Raw genomic sequence first — 21,358 nt, forward strand, 5'->3', positions numbered from 1 at the left:
CCCCGATTCCTTGATTATTACTTCTGTCTTTGCTTCTGTGTGAACATGTTTTAAATTATGCATTGTCAGATTTATATAGAAACATGATATCATCTTTAACCTCTGAATTTCCTCATGACAAAAGGTGAAGAGAGAGTGTGGCAGATACACGGTCCCTCTCCCACAGAGACAGCGAGCAACCCAGGCACACTGTCCAGCCCCCAGTCCTCCCCCATCACAATCTGCCCCCAGAACCTCCATAGCAGTCTGCTTGTGCTCAAAGCCAAGGACTCAGGTCCTCGGAGATTTTGAGATTAATTTGGATTTGGCAAATGTCAGAGGGGATTTTGTGGTTAAATAATGCCAGATTATAGGACTTCTAGAATAAATGGAACCACATCTCTAAATATAAACTGCATCTTTGCTGCTTGCTTGTTGGCAGAGTTTTGAACTATGAAAATGCCTTTGTGATTCGTTAAAATGAATAGCTACTTCATGCTCTCTTCAAAGTCCTTAACTTGGATTTATTAAAGTGATTGTACAAATGATGGTGTGGTTATTACTAAACACATCAAAATGATCACAATCCACCCTTAGTTAAACAGTCTGCAGTTTAACAGTGGTAAAAAGAAAAAATAATGGACAAAGCATCGACATTAAGAATTAGCAAAAAAAATTTACATATTACCAAACATGTCTAGAAGCACATATCTAATTCAACTGTCACTTGCCCTCTGAAATCTGCCACCTAGCTTAAGCAGTTTTACTTTCAGTTTTTTACTATTTTGGATAATGTCCACAGGGTGGATGTATTCCTGGTAATTCTGATTAATGACTTTACCCTAACTTCACTGTGCACGGTGTTTTGGACTAAATTTGTTTCATCTGTTATTTCAGGATTCCCTAGAGCGTCCCAGGCCTGCCCAGGCCGAGAGTGACGAGTACAGAGTTATAGTCAAGCCCTACATTTTAGTCAAGAGATAACTCACCAAACTTAATCCTATACATAATATGTGAAAAGTGGGACAACATGGGATAGGGATTTTAGAACAAATGAGCTTTGGTTGATTTCAGATTATTTCATTGAATCTGGAAAGAATGACAGAGGACAAAGAGTAAATAAGTGTTAATAGTTCACATTTCCATTATTATACAATGGATACATAATTTTAAAAATCTAGTTAAAATTTTAAAATGAATTATAACCAAATGTCTTTTTCCTCCTTTTCTACTGTTTTAAATATATATTTCTAAACTTTCACATAGTGATGAGATGTAAAAATATTTATTTTGATTCAATCTGGAAAGCAAAGATGACTTCAAAAACACAACGGAAAGCTCTTGGAATGAATATGAGAAATCCCTAGCTATATGGCAATGCTCCTGCCTATTAACACAAAAGAGAGAAGTTTAGAGCTTCAGGTAGGACTGCTGGGCTTCTGTTATCAATGGGAAGCTGCTGATGGGTCTTGCTAAGTCATACTGTTTCTTCCCGCTTTCATTAACAAATCAGCCTCATATGTGAAAAGGACTAGTGTTTCAAAATTGCAAATTGTGCGGCTACCACTAAGAGTTGTAGTGAATGAGAAAATAGTACTATATCCATATACCAGAAATTCCCAACGTGGGTCCTGTGGAACACAAGCTCCTTGGAATGTTACTAGGTGTTACTCAAAATAAGTTTCTCTGGCCAAATTAATCTGGAAAACACTGAGCTAACTGAAATTACATTTGTGGTGTGTTTCTTCTCTTCTCCTCACCGCCCACCTATAGGACATTTAAATAAAACCTTCTATGTGCTTATATGCACTAACTTTTTAAGATAGTATCTTTCCCAAACTCATTTGACCATGGAACCCTATATTTGGAAGATCATCTTTGGAAATTGTGTTCTATGGAACACACTCTGGGGGAACACTGGATTCTATTACTCCTGCAGTGTTCAACTAAGTAGTTCCAAAGTCTAGATACCAATGATTTAACCTAGAGTTAATTAAATAGGCCCCAGTGTGTATCTAACAGTCATGTCATTTCTGCAGAGCTGGTTCAGGAATGCTGGTGTGACCGGCTAAGGCAATTTTAGGAGAATATTAAGGGAAGATCAGTCTAATGATGATGGGTCAAAGGAGAAAAAAATCATTTCTGAAATCATGGAAGAATAAAGCTTCATCCAGAGTGTGTATTCACATACTTTCAAATGTACAGTGAAATGTTGCCCTTTCTAAACCTTCTTCATTGACATGGTTGTAAGAGCATTAGATCTGGCAATAATTCAGGGGGAAAAAAATCCGGAAAATCAAGATATACTTGGCAAAGGAAAAGGTGATCACTCCTTTGCATATCCCTCATGTATTGCCGGATACCCAAGTGATCCAATTCAATAATGTCATCAGTTTCCCAGAATGACTTCAGATAGGATTGAAACGATGCCATCATCCTCACGCAATCCCGTTTGCACAGAATGTATGTGGGCTGAAATCATTACAGTTGCATGAAATAAGCCCTGTTTTAAATTACCCAGATTGCATATGCTCCTCACTCTAGAAAACACTCTCTGTAATACTCTTATTACATAGACAAGATTCAAGAGGCCAATACCTTCTATCTAAGGCAAGGAATAGAACGTAGCTGCTGGTTACCAGTAATGTGTACATATACGCACAGTCATGTTGTATTAGAATAGTGACTTCAGAGCTCAGGGCCTTGGGCAAGTTGGTCACATAAAATGAATGCAGGTCTTGGGAACTAGCTTTGTAGTTTTTAATGTAAGTATTATTTATTCCTTTAATTCGAGAATTGCAAATACAGTGAATTTTCAAAAAAATTTTCCCTATCTTATCCTATCCCCTCCCCCCAATCCCAACCCATGTTAAGAGTACAAATTGCTGGGGGGGACAACAGCAGAGCGGTGCATTCATGAGGGTCTGCGCTTGGCATCTTGCTGGGGGCTCGTAAGCATGTGGTCATTCATTCCCAACTTCATTTGTAAAAGAAATGAAAAACCATCCCCAAATTTGGCACTATGGGGCTATTGGCAATGCGAACTCGGGCTGGGGAGTCTGGGCAGCCTCATGTGATAATTCCAAAGCTTTGGCAGTGCTGTTTAGGGAAGCTTCACATGCAAACTTCTCAAAAAAATTTCCCTAAAGGCTAGATTCAACTTTTCCCTTGTTGTCCCTAGAAAATGAGCCACAGGGCACCCCTGGAGTGATGTCTGCAGACCCCTAACAGCTGGACGAGGGGCAGAGGGAGAGCTCCAGGATGGGGGAAGGAAGCAAAGTTCCCTGATTTTAGACATAACTCTTAATCAAACTGCTACTATTTTGCCTAAAACATCTGTCTTTAAAAAATCTACAAGCCAAAGTGGGAGGAAAAGAGGCAGAAAGAAAGGGAATAGGAAATACACACACTACATGGTTAAATTCAGAAATGAATTAATTCTACAAACTAGAAGACACCCGGTAACCTCAGCTGGAGGGGAAGGCCAACACACCTGCCCTCGGCACCACCCAGGAAGACCCTGCTCAGGGTAAACAAACACTAACTTCCTGTAGCTTTGCTTTTTCATCTTCACCAAAACATGTCTATTTTCATCTTACTAATAATGATCATGGAATTAAAAGATCTCTTTCCCTTGTCAATATAAATTTTAGGGTTAAGTTAAAAATAAAAAAGGAAATTGGACTGGGTAGCATAAAATGCTGAAATTGCTTATTCTTGACCTTCAGTTAGATGGTGGGCTTTGGTAACTCGCCAGAGTCAGGATGTCCTAGATCTCCAAGCAAGGCCACCTGGCTTGCCCATCCCATCACTGAGCACAACCAGCCTGTCTCCCATCTTCCTCTCCCCTGACCCCGTCCCCAAATACACACATCCAATTGTTCATTGTCTCTCAATAGGCAAATATTTCAATCTAAAATGGTGACAGGTATTTTGTACTAGAACTTCCTGTAGCTAAAAAAAAAAATAACCAGGGTTCTAATTCTAATGCTGGAAATTCTAATGTTACAGTTTACAAAAGTGAGCAAATCGCTTGGGAAACCATTATTAATTCTCATTGCAGTCAAAGGACGGTAAGTGCTTGGAGGAATCGAGTCAGGCTGCAGCCCTTGGCAGCCACAAGGGAAGCTTCATCCTCCCAAGTTCTCCCCTGGAACCTGCTTCGGGAAAGCTCCACAGTTGAAGAAGGGCAGGGGAAGGAGGGGCACTGTGGGCTGGAGGTGGCCAGTGAACTGGACCTTTGAGAAGCTCTAAAGACAAGTGTCCACTTGAGAAGGACAAAACCAGGTGGACACCTCAACATTTCAGACACAGAAGGGTGGGGACACAACAAAAATCTTGTCTGGTTGTTTGAGCCACCTCAGCCAGGCAAACGGGCTGACCCAGCACTCGGTCAATTAATTTATAAAACACTGAGTTTGGAAACATGACTCTGGTGACAGGGCACGAAGAGCAGCAAGCCTGGCCCCGAAATAACTCTGAGCCACTTAACAATACAGGTTTGAGCTTGAATTCCCAGCCAGTGAGCATGGTTGCCGCGGAACGCAGGGTGGCGGGGGGGCGGGCTGTGCTTGCCTGGGGAAAGCTACCTGGTGTGGACAGTGATCTGCAACCGAATGTTATAGGCAGCTGCCTCTCCACTGTCAAGGGGAAGCACGCGCCAGCATTTTATCACCAAATGCCCAGCTCCGCTGGGCACTGTGTCCTCGGCTTCAAGGAACACACACGCAGTTCAAGGCTGTGCCGATCAGAACACCGCTTGAAAGACACTTGAAGGCTACTGGGACAGGAGAGAGAGAAGAAAAAAACCCACACAAAAACGGCCGCTGGAGCTCAGTTCAGAGTGGTGACCTCCCCAGCTTTCTCTCCTAACGCAAACAGCAGATTTCCCAGGGGACACTGTGACTTATTTGGCCGCTATTTCCCTCCATCTACCCTTAAAGAGTGAAGAAATTATGGTATTGTGATTTGCTTTATCCATTTCCCCTAATAGGTTTCTTGGTAAGACAAAAAATCGTGGTGTCTGGTGGTGGTTTCACAGCTGCCTATTACATAAGGTAAGGTAGAAGCAAAAGGTTAAGGTCATGCACGATTAGGATAAATGCACGGAGACGGGTCAGGTGGCACAGAGTCTATTTAAGTAAGAAAGGAAGCCAGGGGAAAAGGTTATGTGTGCTGTGTGGGCGGTCTCATCCTCCCCCCTTCCCCCCGTCTCCAAAAGCGGCCACGGAATAATAAACCATTTCACATCTGTGTCTGGGCTGCTGCTGAGCAGAAAAGCTGGGCTCAGGAGGACAAAGCCCCCTCAGGATAGCTCTGCCTCTCAGCAGCGGGCATCGGCCCGTCCGCCCAGACTCACAGGGGCCGCGGCAGCCCGTCCCCTGCAGCTCCGGAGGCCTGCTCTGTGCACCACTCCAAGGACAGGACAGAGTCTGATGCCTGGAGAATCCTGGAAGAGGTCTTGAAAAGAATCCCAAAGGGGAGAATATATGGCACATGTGCCGTTCACGTCATACTTGTGAATCTACAGCTATATATTTATATATTTTGAACATCGGAGGAAAGAATTGGGAACACATGAAGAAACCATTTTCCAGCCTCTCAGCTATGTGGGCCAAGAGCACCCTCTATTCATTACTGCATATAGACCTATGCCCACCAGGGAGGGGAATCCCACGTCTAGGTGGCTGATCCTAACTGTAACTCCCACGCTTTCACTACATTAGAAGAGACCAGTGTGTTGAGAGTCCTTTAGGCGAGGGCAGCCGAGACCCAGAAGGGTTCACTGCTCTTCCGTTTTGCTGCTATTCCTGAACTTCACCACCATGACCGTTATATTGTCAGGGCAGCCTCTGTAAAATGACTGTAAAACTATGCTCTTAGCCCCAAAGTGAGGTTCATCCAAGCGCTCCTTGATGAATCGAACGGCTTCTTCGTTGCTGAAAGCATCCCAGAGGCCATCTGATGCCAAGATCATGAACTCGGGCTGGAGCTTGTCCAGGTCAAAGGTCAGGATATCTGGGTCTGGGATGACCACATTGAGATTTTTCAGCGGATAATCCCCCAGGGACCGAGACATGGCCAGGATTCCCTGGACCCTCCAGGAGCCATTGAAACTGATAAAACCACCTGCAAAGACAGAATGAGCCCATTAGCTTGAGCAGTTGGTATCTCACACACACGGGAGAATCTGGGTGCACGTACACAAGGCTCATCTCCTGCATGTGCCCCCTCACCTCCCCTGGGCACTGCCAGGAAGGAATAGCCTTCCCGCCGCATGGCTTGAGGTTTCACACTCTACCAGGAGATCCTCATCTTAAAGGCTCTGAGGAATATATCAGTAAAAATAGTGAGGGTAGGCAGATGCATGTAGATGAGGGCATTGGTTTTAACTTAACAACACCTTGACGGCTCCTTGATTGATAGTAGGGAGCCCTAGGGTAGGGATTCGAGGACAATGGCCAAAGAGCGCTGAAAGGCATGAGGATGGGAACCAGAGACACCACTGGGCTACTTCATTTAGCTTTAGGCTGCCCCTGGGTGCATCTAGATCTCAAAACAGCTCCCCAAATAGGATCGGGATTAAAGAAGGGTGTATTTTAGCACAGTAGAGAAAGGTTCAGGCTCTTGGGTCGGACTGCGTAGATTTGATTCTTGGCTCTGTCACTTCAGTTGAGAAGCTCTAGCTTTCTGATTCTAGGTTGCCCTGGCTACAAAATGGGGACAATAATAGTACCTATTCCACTGAGTTGTGAGAAATAAAGGAGTTACTCCATATAAATCACTTAGCATAGTGCCTGTGTATCACATGCACTCCATGCACTCAATATTGTCTATTATTATTTTTTCTTTAAGGGAGCGAGGACTTTGTTCATTCACATATTATTTGTCAGATATCTATTAAATGTATACTCCATGCAAGGCATTTTGCAGGCTATAAACTTATACAAGATCCAGACCTTTCTCTAAAGAAGCAGATAGTCTAGCAGAAAGGAAAAGCTACATGTATTAACAACTATGAGCACAAAGCAGTATTCTTTCGAGAAGAAACTAGTACCTGCTAAATGCTATAGTCAGATGAAGGAGGAGCAATGATACCTGGTTGTGATGATCAGGGAGAGTGAGCAATAAAGCGAGGCTTTGAATGATGGGTAGGACCTCTACGTATGAGAACATTCCAGGAAGTGTGGTCTAGTAGGCAAGAGCATGGGCTCCAGAGTCAGTGTCCTGGGTTTCGATTCTCGTCCCACTATTCACTAGCTGTGTGTCCTTGGGCACACATGCCTCTTTGAGGGTCTACTTCCTCGGTTGTAAAATGAGGATAACATTATCAAGCTCATAAGGTTAGTAAAGAGAAATCATATGTAAAGAACTAGGCTTGGCTCCCAGCACAGAGTGAGCAAACAATAAATGGCAGCTGATGTTGCTGTTCTTGGAAACAATAAAAGGAGTGAAGACAGAAGGACCAACTCGTATTTGGCCCAGACTGGTTGTAGTGTATTGTTATGCTAAGTAGGACAGGGAAAGGTGTCCTGAAAGGAAGGCTGAGGTCAGAGAAAATACACGTAAAGGTAATAAAATCAATCACTGTCCCTTAAGCCTTGCTATAAAATACCCCTTGACACAGGTTAGATTAACCTCCTTGGAGACAGTGTCCAAACTGGCCTCTATAAAGCATCCCTGGAGGGTGCGGGTGCAGGTGGGGGGTATGGCAGGGACGAGGAGAGAGGATACAATGGGAATGCCATTGCAGAAGGGCACGCAGGATGCTAAGATGACATTTCCAGGTATCGTACACACATCCTTGCGTGGAGTAGGCTAACTGAATCTTAAGTCCAGGGTCACAGCAGACTCATGGGGAAATGGTGTCTTTGTAAGTAAGGAAGCCAGAGTATTTGCTCAGACTGCTTGCAGCTCATCAGAGCTTGATAGATACTCCTAAAATATAGTTTGTTCCATCCCACAACAAAAAGCCTGACTAAAGCTCTCATTAAAAATTATTCTGCATCTCAAGCAGTTACTGAAGCAGGAGGTTGTAATACATTTCAACAGTTTTTGACTCAAAAGTACAGTTTCCTACTGTGAAAACTCAAATGTTGATTAGGTTCTGGGCAGAGGCTGACCTGTAGAGAGAGAAAGTCAACTGCATTTACCCCAGGCAGCAGGGGCCCATTCTGGTTAGAACCCAGGGTACGTGAGCTCCCCTTGGACAGCTGGGCCTGCCGCCTGGCATATTGTGCAGAGCCAACATGCTGCAGTTGTCAGTCTGGAGAGGGAGGGAGTCCTCCTTTCCATGGGTAGAAAAGAATCCCCCAAAGTGAATCATGAAAATGTAATCATCAACTGATAATCTTCCTTCAAGTCTTTGTCCTAATATCACCTTAGTGAGGCCTGTAGTGACGACCCCCGATACTCCCCATTCCCTTGCCTGCTTTATGTCTCTTCATAATAGTTATCACTTTATAATATACTAGATAATTTACTTATTTTTACTTATTTATTGTTAACATTCCCCATCCCATCCCAATTCCAGAATGTAAGTTTGTATCCCCAGTCTCTAGATGTTGGAAAAAAAAAATGAAAAGAGCCCGCCCCCCAACCCCAGAATATTTAATTGTGCCAGGCACTGAGCTAGATGCTGGGAGTATAGAGAGGAACAAGACCGAATTCCTGCCCTCAAAGAGCTCACAATCAGGAAGGCAGAACAGATAAGAGAGCCAGGTATGTCCATATTGTGAAAGGTAACCCAATAGGTTACCCAAATAGGATATTGGGAAAATGAAGGGGCACCTAACCTAGACTGGGGGAGCCTTTGGTGCAGTGACAGGGAAGGCTTACCAAAAGGATACCCTTAAACTGGGTCTTAAAGGACAAGTAATTGTTATCCACTGGCTGGTGGGGCTGGCACTTGCCAAGGTACAGAGCTAGCAGAAACATGGCTCACTTGGGGAACGGTTAGTTTGGTGTGGCTGGAGGGAAGCAGGGTAAGGCAAGCAGGAGCCCAAAGATCTCCTTAGCCTTTAAACTAGGAAAGGGCTTTTTGGGGGGCTCTTTTGGAATCTTTGGCCACGAGGAGGGCAAGTTCGGTGGCCATTTATTTGCCAAGAAATGTCACAAAGTCAAGTCTCAGCTACCTCAGCAGCAGCCTCTCTGCTGATCTACTAGTCACAGGGTAACTGAATATCTTATCCCCCACAGGCAGTCCAAGCAAGCCACCCTGTTCACCGGACAGGATGGCAGACAGTACTTGGAGGTGTTCACAAGCTCACCAGCTCTCTTTATCCTCTTTCTCTCCTTCAGTTGGTAAGGCTTGTGATCATGAGACAGAGGAATGGCGTTCCCGTCCTTGTCGCACAGGACCCCTCTCGAGTCACCCACATTGGCCACCGTGAGGTCCTTATCTGATAGTAGAGCAATCAGACACGTTGTACCTGGGAAACGGAGGAGAGAGGCATTGTAAGAGGTCAGCGGTGCGTTGAGATTCAGCTATTTCTTGTTGTTACTGGATTCTTCGGTCATTAAAACTGCTCCTGCTGGGTGAGAATTTAACTCCAGACACTCCTGAGAATGATGGCTGTTCACTTCAACAACACTGATCAAATCTGACAGGCAGTTTTCTTAACCATGTTAGAATGTTACTGAAATAGGCTAGGATAACATTATCATTTTCCCAAATCATTTTTGTTTCTGCTCCTCTTAATTTAAACACATATCACATTTAAAAGGATTAGGAGAGAATCAAAATCAGTCTGAAGCTTCTGGCAGTTGATATATTATTTTTGCTTCTCATTGATGCCTCATTTCTGTGGAGCCCCAGTTGAAAGTGGGGAGGAGGGGGGTCTTGTGAGCTCCTCGGCTGGAGGGTCTGGAAGAGGCAGTAAATGACAGATACCAACAGCCTGATCCTATGGCGCCATGAAGGAGATGCCTATACAAAGTCTGATGCAAAGACGGGCAGCCAGAAACAGGTCAGCTCCAGGGTGTGATGGGGGCAGACTATAAAGCAGAAGCAGAAAAACCTACAGTGAAGACAGAAATGAGATCTAGGTAGATGGGAGGTGGGGGTTGGGGTGGTCAGAGCCAGAAGGGGAGCCAGACGGACGACCTGCTTGCCTGGAACCTATAAAAGACACAAAAGGACAAGCTCTTCTCAAACCCCTCTTGAAATGAGAATGGATAAAAGCAAATAGAGATGGACAGTGTGGTCCCCCTGGAGCCTGGCCTTATTTCCTGCCTGGTGTCCTCTGTCCGACTGTTTCCTCTGTCCTGCCTCCCTCCTGACAGTGTCACTGAATATGCAAATGCCTGCTGAAATGTACGACCCATTAAGCTGTTGCTTGAAACTGTTAACGCCTTTGCTTGTGAAAATTATCCATCAGTGTCTTCATTAATATTTCCCTCCTCATTTAGAAGGTCCTATTCTATAACAGAATGTAAACTGCACCTAAACAGCTCTTTAGCCTTCACAGAACAATAAACAAGACTGAATTCTTAAGTGGACACAAAGAATAAATACAGGTCAATATCAGGAGCAGGGAGAATAATTAGAATATTTAGCATATTCAGGTATTATAGTTCAGTTTGAAATTCCATTCTTAAGCCATTTAACTCAAAACTGCCTTGGTCGGCAATGGAAATACATGAAATATTGGTCAACTCAGGATTTCTGATATGAAAAGCTTTGTGAAAGAAAAAAAAAGTCTAATCTTAGGGATTCCAAGCAAATTGCAAATCTTTTACCTTTAAAAAACACTGTAAAAATGAAAACGTAAACACAAAAACCATTCATACCATTAGAGATTGTTATTCTCAGTTTTTGCTTAGTTGCCTTTTAGTTTTCAAACATTCTCACTTTGTCCTCAAGCATCTGATTAGGTTAACTTGTCTAACACAATCAGAGACTATAAGGCACATTCGTAAAGTCTGAAGGTGAAATAGAAACTTTATTGGATATTGCATGGCTTGGGGGCAGTGCGTTCATAGACCTCTTCGAGTTGTCTCTTTAGCCCTCTTCACCTCTTTCCTTCTCACTCTGCACACTCTGAGAGACCACGTTCCTGACCCTGGGCTCCACTACCATCCAAGCCTGTGCTGCTAGCCTGGTTGACACTCCTAAGGTCCGTGTCAACTGGCGTGGAGGTGTTTCGATTTTCCTGTACTGCCGGGGATCCAGGGAAGGGCTCTGCGGCGTCCCTTTGAGAAGACCAGAGGGATCCACCTGGCTCTGGGCCCTTTCCCCACCCCATTTCAGCACAGCAGGTCTACACCCATCTGTTAGCTGTACTGAGCTGCCACGTAAGTCTTTTTTTTTTAATAAAAGAGGGGAGAAGTCATTCCTACAGCTAGAAAAAAAATTGCAATGTAATCGCGTATGTGATTAAGAATCACGGAAGGGTTTTAAGCAGGATAGTGTCATGGTGAGATATGTGTTCTAAAAGATCGTTCCAGTGGCAATATGGAAGATAAAGTGGAACCAGGGAGAAAGATAGAGATAATGAGGATCTGAATTAATGTAGTAAACATAGAGATAGAGGGTAGGAGACCGATTATTTAAAGCCTAAATGGAGAGGTCACAGAGAGTGAAGGAAATAAAGGAGAGGGGAACAAGTCTCAGGTAATGTCCTACCTTCTAGACGGTGGGTGGGGGGAGACCTGGGTGTTTCATAGACAAGGACTTAAGGGGGATGTCTGCTTGGGGCTTCTGGGAAAGGCTTTCTCTCTCACTAAAGGAGACACAATGAAGAAAATGACCCACTTCTTTGGTCCAGTGTTGGCTCACCTGTTTCCCAGAACTGTGGCAGCCATCTTGAAATATGAGGCAATATGCCTCCGGGTCAAGGCACTCTGCTACAGGTAGAGCAGAGAGGTAAAGAGCCTGAGTCCCTAAGATATCACGGAATGGCTGAACCAGCCTGAAAGGGGCTTGTTCTGTGAGACAGTAAATATCTTTACTGCTCATGGCTTTTTAAGCTGGATTTTTCTGCTCCTTGTAGCATCCTAACTGGTTCAGGGGCTTATAGTCCAATAAGGGGGTCTTTGGGTGGATTTAGAGTGTCTGCTTTGCTTTACTCACATGTGGTTGCATATACCTAAGATTCCTGGTCTGCCAATTCCTTTGTCAAGGACACAATTCCATTGTTTCGTGGGTAAAAACGATCTATCTCATGACATGTATTTCAGAAATTTATTGCTTTGAGACAGCTGGGACTGCCTTTGTTAACAATAGAATCTTAGACCTGGCCAAAACGGGTGAGCCCCAGATGGTGGATTAGAGCTGCAGGCAGTTTTTAGGATCACTGAAATGTCACCTTTCCCTCTCTATAGAAACCTGCCTATATCCTGGGTGGCGGCCCAAGCATAATCTTCAAAAACTGCTTCACTGTAGGCAATTTATCGTTTGTGCCTTGCAGTTGTAGTTTGGGGTTGCAAGAGAGAGTCTATAATGTAATCTTACTTTACAGAACAAACTACCTTGTTGCTGAAAGACTCCAGAAAAACATCATGTCCAAGAGAAAATGGACAAAATCACCTTTTCTTTTGCTTGCATGAGAAAAAAACACCCCCCCAAATTTTGGCCACAAGTTTTGATATAAAAAATTTATTCCATAATTGTACTATTTGTCACATGCCAGGGTCTGACAATATTACTTAATACCTCAGGATGTTTCTATATCAACAATTTAGTCTAGAAGAGAATGTAATTGCAAATCTGGAAGATATCTTGGAAATTTAACCTATTAACCTCACTTCACAGATTAAAAAAATGAAAAAAAGCAAATTCACACAGACTAGACTTCAATGTCCTAATCGAGTGAGGTCTAGCAAGTTATTTAACTTTCAAGCCGCAGAAAATGGCACCCAATCCAGTTACTCAAGCTAGGAGTCATCCTTGTTTTTCTTCTTTTCTTTTCCTCATTCCTAACATTCAGTCCTGCATTAAGTTCTGCCACTCTTACCTTTAAGGTACATCTTAAACCCCTCCAGCTTTCTTGTTCTCATTGCGTTGACTCTAGTACAAGCCACTGTCCTTTCTAAGTGGTACTATTTCAGCGTCAGGTGAAAATGATGGTGGCCAGGTCCTGCATGGTCTGGCCCCCACCCAAACTGTCCAATGTCATATCATACTACTCTTTCCCTTGCTTTCCCTCCCTTCTGCTGCCCAAACATGCCAATCCTTTCGTTGTCTTCTGTTCCCTCTGCCTAGTATATTTCCCTGTCTTTGACACCGGCTGATTAATGCATATGGGATGTCTTAGTACAAGTGTGACATCATCAGACGGGTCTTCTCTGATGGGGTAGATCTTCTCTTTACTCCCCTCACTGCCCTCACAATGCACAACTGTGTAAATATCTTTATATTTATTTAAACAATTTAATTAATGCCAATCTTCCCCTGTACAATATAAACTTCACAAGGGTAAAGGCATTGCTTGTTTTCCCTACTACAGTGCTGATGCCTAGAACATGGCAGGTGCTCAATATCTGCTGAATAAACAAAGTAACGGATGAATGAATAAATAATCACACACTGTCTCTTTGATCCCGATCTGACATAATGCTAAGCTCCTTCTGACTTGCTCCGAACATGTCCACTTAGGTCAATAATGCGATGCACACCATCTTCCAGATATTGCCACAGCAGGGAGACGCTCAACTGTAGCAAAATACATTTTACACGTTGATCAAAACATGAGGACCGTCCTGTACAGGTATAACCCGCTCACAGGCACACTGCCCCTAACTAGAGAGAGCCTCCTGCCCAGGCCTGTCCCGAGTTCTTCCCTCCAGCCAGCTGAGGCTTCTGGTCCAACGCAAATGAAACATGGGCAGGGCTTCTTTCCTCACCACACCCTCCAAGGCCGTGGCACCTTGTGAAGTGATGAAAGTGCCCCATGGCTGTCATTACAGGCACATTCTGTGTCTGCTTCTGACCTCAGTTTGTACTTGAGCGAATCTCGCACAGTTTCACGTTGTCCTGTTAATTCTTGTTTTCTTTAGGGAAAACCCACAAATGCAAATTAGTCATTAGTCTATTCCTCTAAACCAGCATTCTCCCCTCTGATGTAATCTCTGGGAGACAGACAAAGTAAAGGCACACAAGAAAATCTCTTCTAGACTTATCTAAATATTCTGGTTGGATGATATTAGGCACTTCATTCACTTGGTGAGTTGAGCTTGAGAAAAATGCAAATCTTTTTTTTTTTTCTTTTAAGTGGACTCCACATCCAGCATGGATCTCACGACCCTGAGATTAAGACCTGAGCTGAGATCAAGAGCTGGATGCTTAGCCAAATGAGCCACCGGGGTGCCCTGAGAAAAATGTAAATCCTAATGGAGGTTAAGTAACTTGGGTTAGTTGGCGCATCTTTGGAAACCCTAGTTATCAGTATTTTTTTTTTTTTTTTAGTTATCAGTATTTTTAAAACTTAGTTTAATTAATAGCAAAGTGGTAATAACAATTTGCTCAGCACTATAAACGCCACTAAGTGGCTCACAAACACACTTGTAGTTGATTTCCTGACTCGTCAGTGTGGGTGAGGGGCAGGTATTATTGCCCCCCTTTGAGCAGACAGGAAAATGGGGCGCCGAGACTTCCAGTGTCTTATCCGTGGTGACACCGCTCAAGGCACATGTACTGAGTGACTACGTGACTAAAAAACCTGGGAGTCCAGAGTGATTACTCTAGTAATAACAACGATAGACCCTATGACTGAAATTTTTCATTATAATGCTAAACACATTGTGTAACTTAATCTGCATTACCCTTCAAGATAAAGCATAGTTGTCCCCATTTTCCAGATGGGGAAACTAGGTCTCGGGTAGGATAACAACCTGGCCAGGTCACACACTTGGACCGTCTGATTCCACTTTAACAATCAGCGCTTCTTCCTATTCTAAGCTGTTCTCCTACTCCCGGAAGTCAAGATTTCTGTGACCTGTTTCTACCTTTCTGTTTTGAATGGTCCCCATCAACTAGCCCCCTTTTACAGTGTACCTTGGTGCAAGTCACAGAAAAATTTGAGAGTCAGGAAAAAATTTGATTATGTGATACGAAGTCCACCTAATAGAAATGTGACTGTATTCACTTAAACAAAGCTGGTACAGGGAACATTCTCAATAACGAGCAATCGGAAGGCAGTCAAACCTCTCTGAAATCAGAAACAAGTGGCTGGGATGAGTTGATCTCTAGGTCCTTTTCAACTTTAATATCCTGCTGCTCTTGAATTGGAACTGCAAACTCCAATGTCTCCAGGGAAGTAGGCCAGTAAGAAAAAGCTTGTGGCCCTTCTGGAGTAGCTTTATCCCCCTACTTTTGACAGAAGCACGGGTTCTGAAGTGTTTTTTTTTTTTTTTTTTTTTTAAGATTTTGTTTATTTGACAGAGAGAGACACAGCGAGAGAGGGAACACAAGCAGGGGGAGTGGGAGAGGGAGAAGCAGGCCTCCCGCCGAGCAGGGAGCCCGATGCGGGGCTCGATCCCAGGACCCTGGGATCATGACCTGAGCCAAAGGCAGACGCTCAACGACTGAGCCACCCAGGCGCCCCTCTGAAGTGTTTTCTACTCTAAGAGCAGGCAGGCAGGAGGACAAGGCACAATGGGCCTCGGGTTTCGGCGTCAGGTCCACAACACGGGAGTGTGCGTGGGGCTTGCGGTGAACACATGCGAAGGGGACAGCAGTTCCTCAGCGATGAAGGTCACTGCCATGTGGGAATGCAGGCCCCTTGTGAATAGTTCTTCAGATTTTTTTTTAAGTTTATTTACTTATTTAAATAATCTCTACACCCAACGTGGGGCTCGAACTCAACCCTGAGATCAAGAGTCACACGCTCCTCTGACCAGGCCAGCCAGGCGCCCCTTTCTTCAGATTTTTGAAGGGAAGCCATTGTTATGTGAACTCTCCTGATTTTTAAGTGTTGGCAGCTTTTATTTAAAAAAAACAGTGCAAGCCAAACAAAAGGCAACTGTAGTCCAATGATTCTTTGACTCATTAGACTAACAGCCTCTTTTTGGGCCAGGGTGATGCCTTCCTTATTCATTGTTGTATATATATATTTTTTTAATCAGAAAGTCCTTTAAAAGAAAGTGCTTCTGGGCGCCTGGGTGGCTCAGTTGGTTAAGCGACTGCCTTCGGCTCAGGTCGTGATCCTGGAGTCCCGGGATCGAGTCCCGCATCGGGCTCCCTGCTCGGCAGGGAGTCTGCTTCTCCCATTGACCCTCCCCCCTCTCATGTGCTCTCTCTCTCTCATTCTCTCTCAAATAAATAAATAAAATCTTTAAAAAAAAAAAAAAAGAAAGTGCTTCTTACAGCACTCATTCCATAATAGTGCTTTGTACACTCCACAGGCTCTGAATGCTAAGGGCGATGCTAAGCGCAGAGGTGACATGAGGCGCCTTTACAACATGTACCCGTGGTAGCACGGGCATGACTCATGCTTTGGGCTTCGTCAATATGTATATTCTAACCATGTAAATATTCATACCCTTATTAAAAAAATACATGAGCAGGGCTATATAGGTGATGAGATTTTAGACCACTTTGTTTTCTTTATATTTTTCTGCATTAAGATGAACACGATATGTCATTTAAAACCAAAATGTATTCACAGCACTTCAGGAGCAGATCCACTGCATGAAGCAAAGTATACAAGACATGAAACAGGAAAAGCAGAGCTGACAATCTCGGTACAGCTGGAAACAAAGCCCAGGAGAACAGCAGCAACCATGGTGACAGCAGCAGGGCCCACAGACAGTTCGAGTTCAGATTCAAATTCTACCATCAGTGACTCAGTGACAGACAAGCAAGCCTCAGCTGCCTTTAGGCCCGCAGCTCCCCCAGCCCCTGCCAAATAGCCTCACCTTACCTCTAGCAGAGCTACCTTCAACTTCTCCTCAGAGCAGAACTCCCGGCCCTGGTGCCAGTCAAAGCACCCTCAACCCCTCGTGCTCCCCACCCCCACTTTCCATGTGCCCACAGCTGTGATTCAAAAACTGGAGTCACGAGGGGCACCTGGGTGGTGCAGTCAGTTAAGCATCTGACTCTTGGTTTCAACTCAGGTCGCGATCTCAAGGTTGTGAGACGGAGCCCCATGTCGGGCTCTGCTCAGTGTGGAGTCTGCTTGACTCTTTCTCCCTGGGGCGCCCGGGTGGCTCAGTCGGTTAGGCGTCTGCCTTCGGCTCAGGTCATGATCCCGGGGTCCTGGGATCGAGCCCCACGTCAGGCTCCCTGCTTGGCGGGGAGCCTGCTTCTCTCTCCTCCTGGCTCGTGCCTGCTCATGCTCACTGCCCCTATTATCTCTCTCTTGTCTCTCTAATAAATAAATGAAATCTTTTAAAAAAAGACTCTCTCTCCCTCTGTGCCCCCCTCACATGCTCTCTCTCTCTCTAAAATAAATACATACATCTTTTTTAAAAAAGATAAAAACTGGAGTCACGAGAATCCTTATTTTCTGAAATACACCTTACCACAACATTTTCTTATGCGAGAGACACTGTAGTTTTATTTTTTCTTGGAGTGGGAGTGGGAGGCTGGGCAGAATGGGGAAAACCAGGCAGAATGAACATGGCTTGGGAGCCTTGTTTCATAATGCTCCAGGACACGCTCCCACATAATGCCACATAGTGACGCCCCTCTGTGACATCAAGTGTTCTGTAAAAGTATAAGGAAAAGTGCCATTTTTTTCTTTAGGAAAGGGAGCAAGAGATTGGGGGTGGGGTGGAGAAGAGGTCGCCAGTGGTAGGGAAGGGGAGGGGGAGACGGGGACACACACACACACACAGATGCATGACAGAGAATTTCGGTGAAGGTGTCAACAGCCTGAAGGCCATTCAATATATGCAGCATAGGAAAACCAACACATTTATAGGATGAGGAGAATTAGGTTTATCTTGTAAAGTTCTGACAACGAATGTTAGCTCAATAACACAATTCCAGGGCCTAGATGACATCCGGGCACAGTGACAGACAGAAATTATATTGGTGAGCAACATATTGGAAAAAGAGCCCGCGAAGGCAGTCACTAATGAAAGAATCATGGGGAATGATAAGATCACTGTCAGCAGGGACTTCCAGCCTCCACCTCCCACAGCCACCGCTGTGCTGAGCCCTGAAACACAGACACAGTGCCAGGTAGTTTGTAGATAAGACTCCCTGGCCCCCATGCCCTGTCTGCATAATCTTTAAGTCCGCCAAAGCTGACCTGCTCCGAGCTTGTTCACCAGTCTTTCTTGTAATAATTAACACCACAGCAGAGACAGACCTGTCAGGGCTGATCTGTTGTCTGGAGAACTAAAGAGGGAGCTCTAATCTTTCCTTCTTTATTCCTTTTCTCTCGTCTACTGCCTGAGTCCTTGTTCCTTCCGACGCAGGCCCTCTTCAACGTTACATTAATGCACGTAGCTGGGCCGGGAGAATCACCGCTCGTTCGGCTAACTCCGTGCACAAGGTTATTGAATTAATACTAATTAACGATTCATACTAAAAACCGATAGTTCCACTGTAATGAGTTTTATAGTAGTAATGAGGCTGAAAGTTATTTTATGCTATGAGAGCCTAGAGCGGGAGGCGTCCGGAAAGAGATCTATGTGTGTAGAGAGGCTTGTACCAGCCAAGTGATGAGAACTACCACATACTGACCATTTACTGTGAGTCAGGCCCTATGCCCAGTCCTTGGCATAGGTAATTTCTTTAATCTTAACAGCCTATGAGGTACTATAGTCTCCATTTTGCAGATGACAAAACTGAGATTAAGGGATTAGCTCAAGGTCACACAGCTAGAGAGTGGCAAAACTCAACCAGTGTGTTGCCGGAGCGTTCGTTGCTTTCAACCTGGAGGCAGGCTGTTGCTAGCCCATATTCAGTGTTTTTGTGCAAAGCAGAAAAAGGTATTTCTTCCCTAAGACATTTTACTACCATCTCCATAAAATCACTAAAATACATATTTAGGTACATATGGGGAACCCTGCTTCTAAGGCCGTACCCTGCCCCCACCCACCCCAGGAAGAAAGCCACCATAGAAGAAGGCCACTCAATGAGGAATTCCAGCAGAAGAGCACATTAGAGGGTTTCTACTTCACACAGACACTGGCAGGAGCCCCAGAGCCAACCTGAAGAATGAAATATTGTTAGCAACATCTCTAAGGCTGCATGTGAGTCTTACTGAGGACACATTAAGGACTTCTTTACTCAAGATCTGAAGTACTAGTATGGTAAACTCTCCTTGTGGGTTTCCAAAGGGAGGAAGCAGAGATGGGACACACCCATATATGTAGGGAGGCTTATATGAGTCCCTGGGCTGGGCACAGATAGAAAGCTCCCCCAAATCGCACCTTTTTGGGTCCTCCTTTGCAACCCAAAGCTGCCTCAACACCCCCCACCCCCATCACATTCCAGAGGGCACAGTGGCAGGAATAACATTTTATGAGAAAAAGGTCTATTACAAATTGTGAATTTTCATTTCCTCAGATTTTTGCCTGAGCAAAAATTTCACCCATTGAGCTTGGCACACACTGAATGTGAGCTGGTCAACTGGATGACAAATTCTATTATTTTAAACCCTAGTGCTATGTAGTTTAATTCTAGATTTAGGTATACTTGGGCTCTTCCTTGGCAAACATATAGTAATTAATAAAATGACTAGAAGAAATAAGAAACAGTGCATCAGTGCCAGAAAGGTTTTTTTCCACAAATGAGGTATGACATCCTAAATATGAAAAATAATCTATTTAATGGGGTGGGGGGAGGTCATAATTCAAGCTTTTAGAATCTGACCCATCAGATTCACTTAATTTTCACACTTTGCCAGAGTTAAAATATAGATGTGTTGTCTGTTGCTCTTGCTTGCTGTTTTGAAATTGAAATGTTCTTCAACTTTACTTTCAAATGCTGTAATAATAATCTTTATTTCACCCTTGAGTGTGGCTTACGGACAGCCTTCTAATCCTTCCTTTTCAGTTAAGTATGAACATGTTAAAGTGAGTTGGTTCCTATTAAACCGATCGCATGTGTTGGGGAGACTTACAAAACGCTAGCAGGTCCTCTTGCTACAGGAGCTTTTATCTATACTCGCTGGGCATGACTATTTTGAGGTACAAGGAAGCAGACAAGCTTTTATGATGCCTACTGATATACTTCTCATAACTACTGCTGATATTAGTTCAGATGATATAGCATGCTACTGAACTTAATTTATAATTATATTATCACATACTGGATCCTAAGTCCAGTATCTATTAATGATAAATAAAACTAATTTCCTGGTTCTTTGCTTCTTCCTACACAAGCCCCGAGAAGCGCTGTCTACATTTTTTCATGTCTTCACGTTATTTGAGAATTCTTCAGTGAGATATCTCACTTCTCTTTAGGGTTCCCAGCAAATTACAAGTACTGTCTCTGCTTCTTTATGTATGCTGTGGGAGTGGGTATAATAGGAACTTCAGAAACTGAGCTTTATAAAAGGGCCATTTGCTTTTTAATAAAAGGCAGAGATGAGAAAGGCAGAGAGAGAAGAGGGGAGAGGAAGGCTGGAAACGAGGGGGGGCAGCCTGAGTCCTCTGGTGCTTTAACCACTAATTACACTTTTTTTTACTTTTTTTTTCTCTTAGTGTAGAATCAACCCTCTTCCCTTTGGTTTCAATTAAAAACAAACCTGGCCTTTGAGTTTGTTCAGTTATCATTATTTAAAGTACCATATAGCTATAAATCTATTTACGTATTCATGTGTTGGAAGAAGGCCATTTGGAGATATCCCCTGAAGTTCCTGTCCCCTTGTGTGTACACAACCCTACTTCATTCAGTCTGTGGCATTCGTCATCCTAGGGAAGACTAGGATTGCTGTGGCCAAAGTGCAAAGAGAAAGAAGTAGTCATGTTTAGCTTTTGAGCTTTAAAGAGACTATGGAAGCTCACAAAGAAACAGTATTCTCAAGAGAAAATCTTCTTGAGCATCCATCAGTCCAGGTTCTGGACTAAACCACAGGCATATGAAGAAGGAGCAAACAGCGAGTTTTCGTGTTCATGAGTCCTCCCTTCCTGGCCCCCCACCACTAAGGTTGGCCAAGTGGTGGGGGTTTGGGGAATGGAGGGGAGACAAAGAGGAAAACAGGAGGGCGTCTTTGATGTGTAGGTCTCTAAGACTCACGCGGAGCTTGAAGCACGGAAGACCTAGACCTTGCTTTCCAGGGCACAGCCCAGGAAATCATAAACCTTTGTCCCAGTATGGGGACGCAAAGGTTGAATGAGCTCATGTAGGCAGCCTCGTGTGAAGAAACGAACCACTGAGAAGTGCCGGGCTTCCCCTGAGGGAGGAAGGACAACTCTCGGGTGCTTCAGAGCTGGGATGAGTGGGCCTTCCAACCACAGGTTCTGGAGACCCGGATCATCC

The 21,358-nt window shown here is 44.2% G+C and overlaps 1 protein-coding gene across 5 annotated transcripts in view; it reads right to left on the reverse strand.

Moving 5' to 3' along the window:
* Nucleotides 1–482: 482 nt before the first annotated feature.
* The window catches only part of PPM1L (protein phosphatase, Mg2+/Mn2+ dependent 1L), a 448,415-nt gene continuing 427,539 nt past the window's right edge, over nucleotides 483–21,358 (reverse strand). For all 5 annotated transcript variants that reach the window (XM_064585768.1, XM_045903451.3, XM_054504338.1 and 2 more), the window contains 2 exons: nucleotides 9,249–9,410; nucleotides 483–6,108 (listed from right to left, as the gene is read on the reverse strand). In XM_064585768.1, the coding sequence (XP_064441838.1) occupies nucleotides 5,762–6,108; nucleotides 9,249–9,410 (509 nt within the window). In that variant the 3' untranslated portion in view covers nucleotides 483–5,761. The remainder of the gene's footprint in view (nucleotides 6,109–9,248; nucleotides 9,411–21,358) is intronic.

The sequence above is a fragment of the Mirounga angustirostris genome, unplaced genomic scaffold, assembly GCF_029215605.1.
Source record: "Mirounga angustirostris isolate CCGP_5_RB_7025 unplaced genomic scaffold, mMirAng1.0.hap1 SCAF_1, whole genome shotgun sequence".
Classification (NCBI taxonomy): Eukaryota; Metazoa; Chordata; class Mammalia; order Carnivora; family Phocidae; genus Mirounga; species Mirounga angustirostris.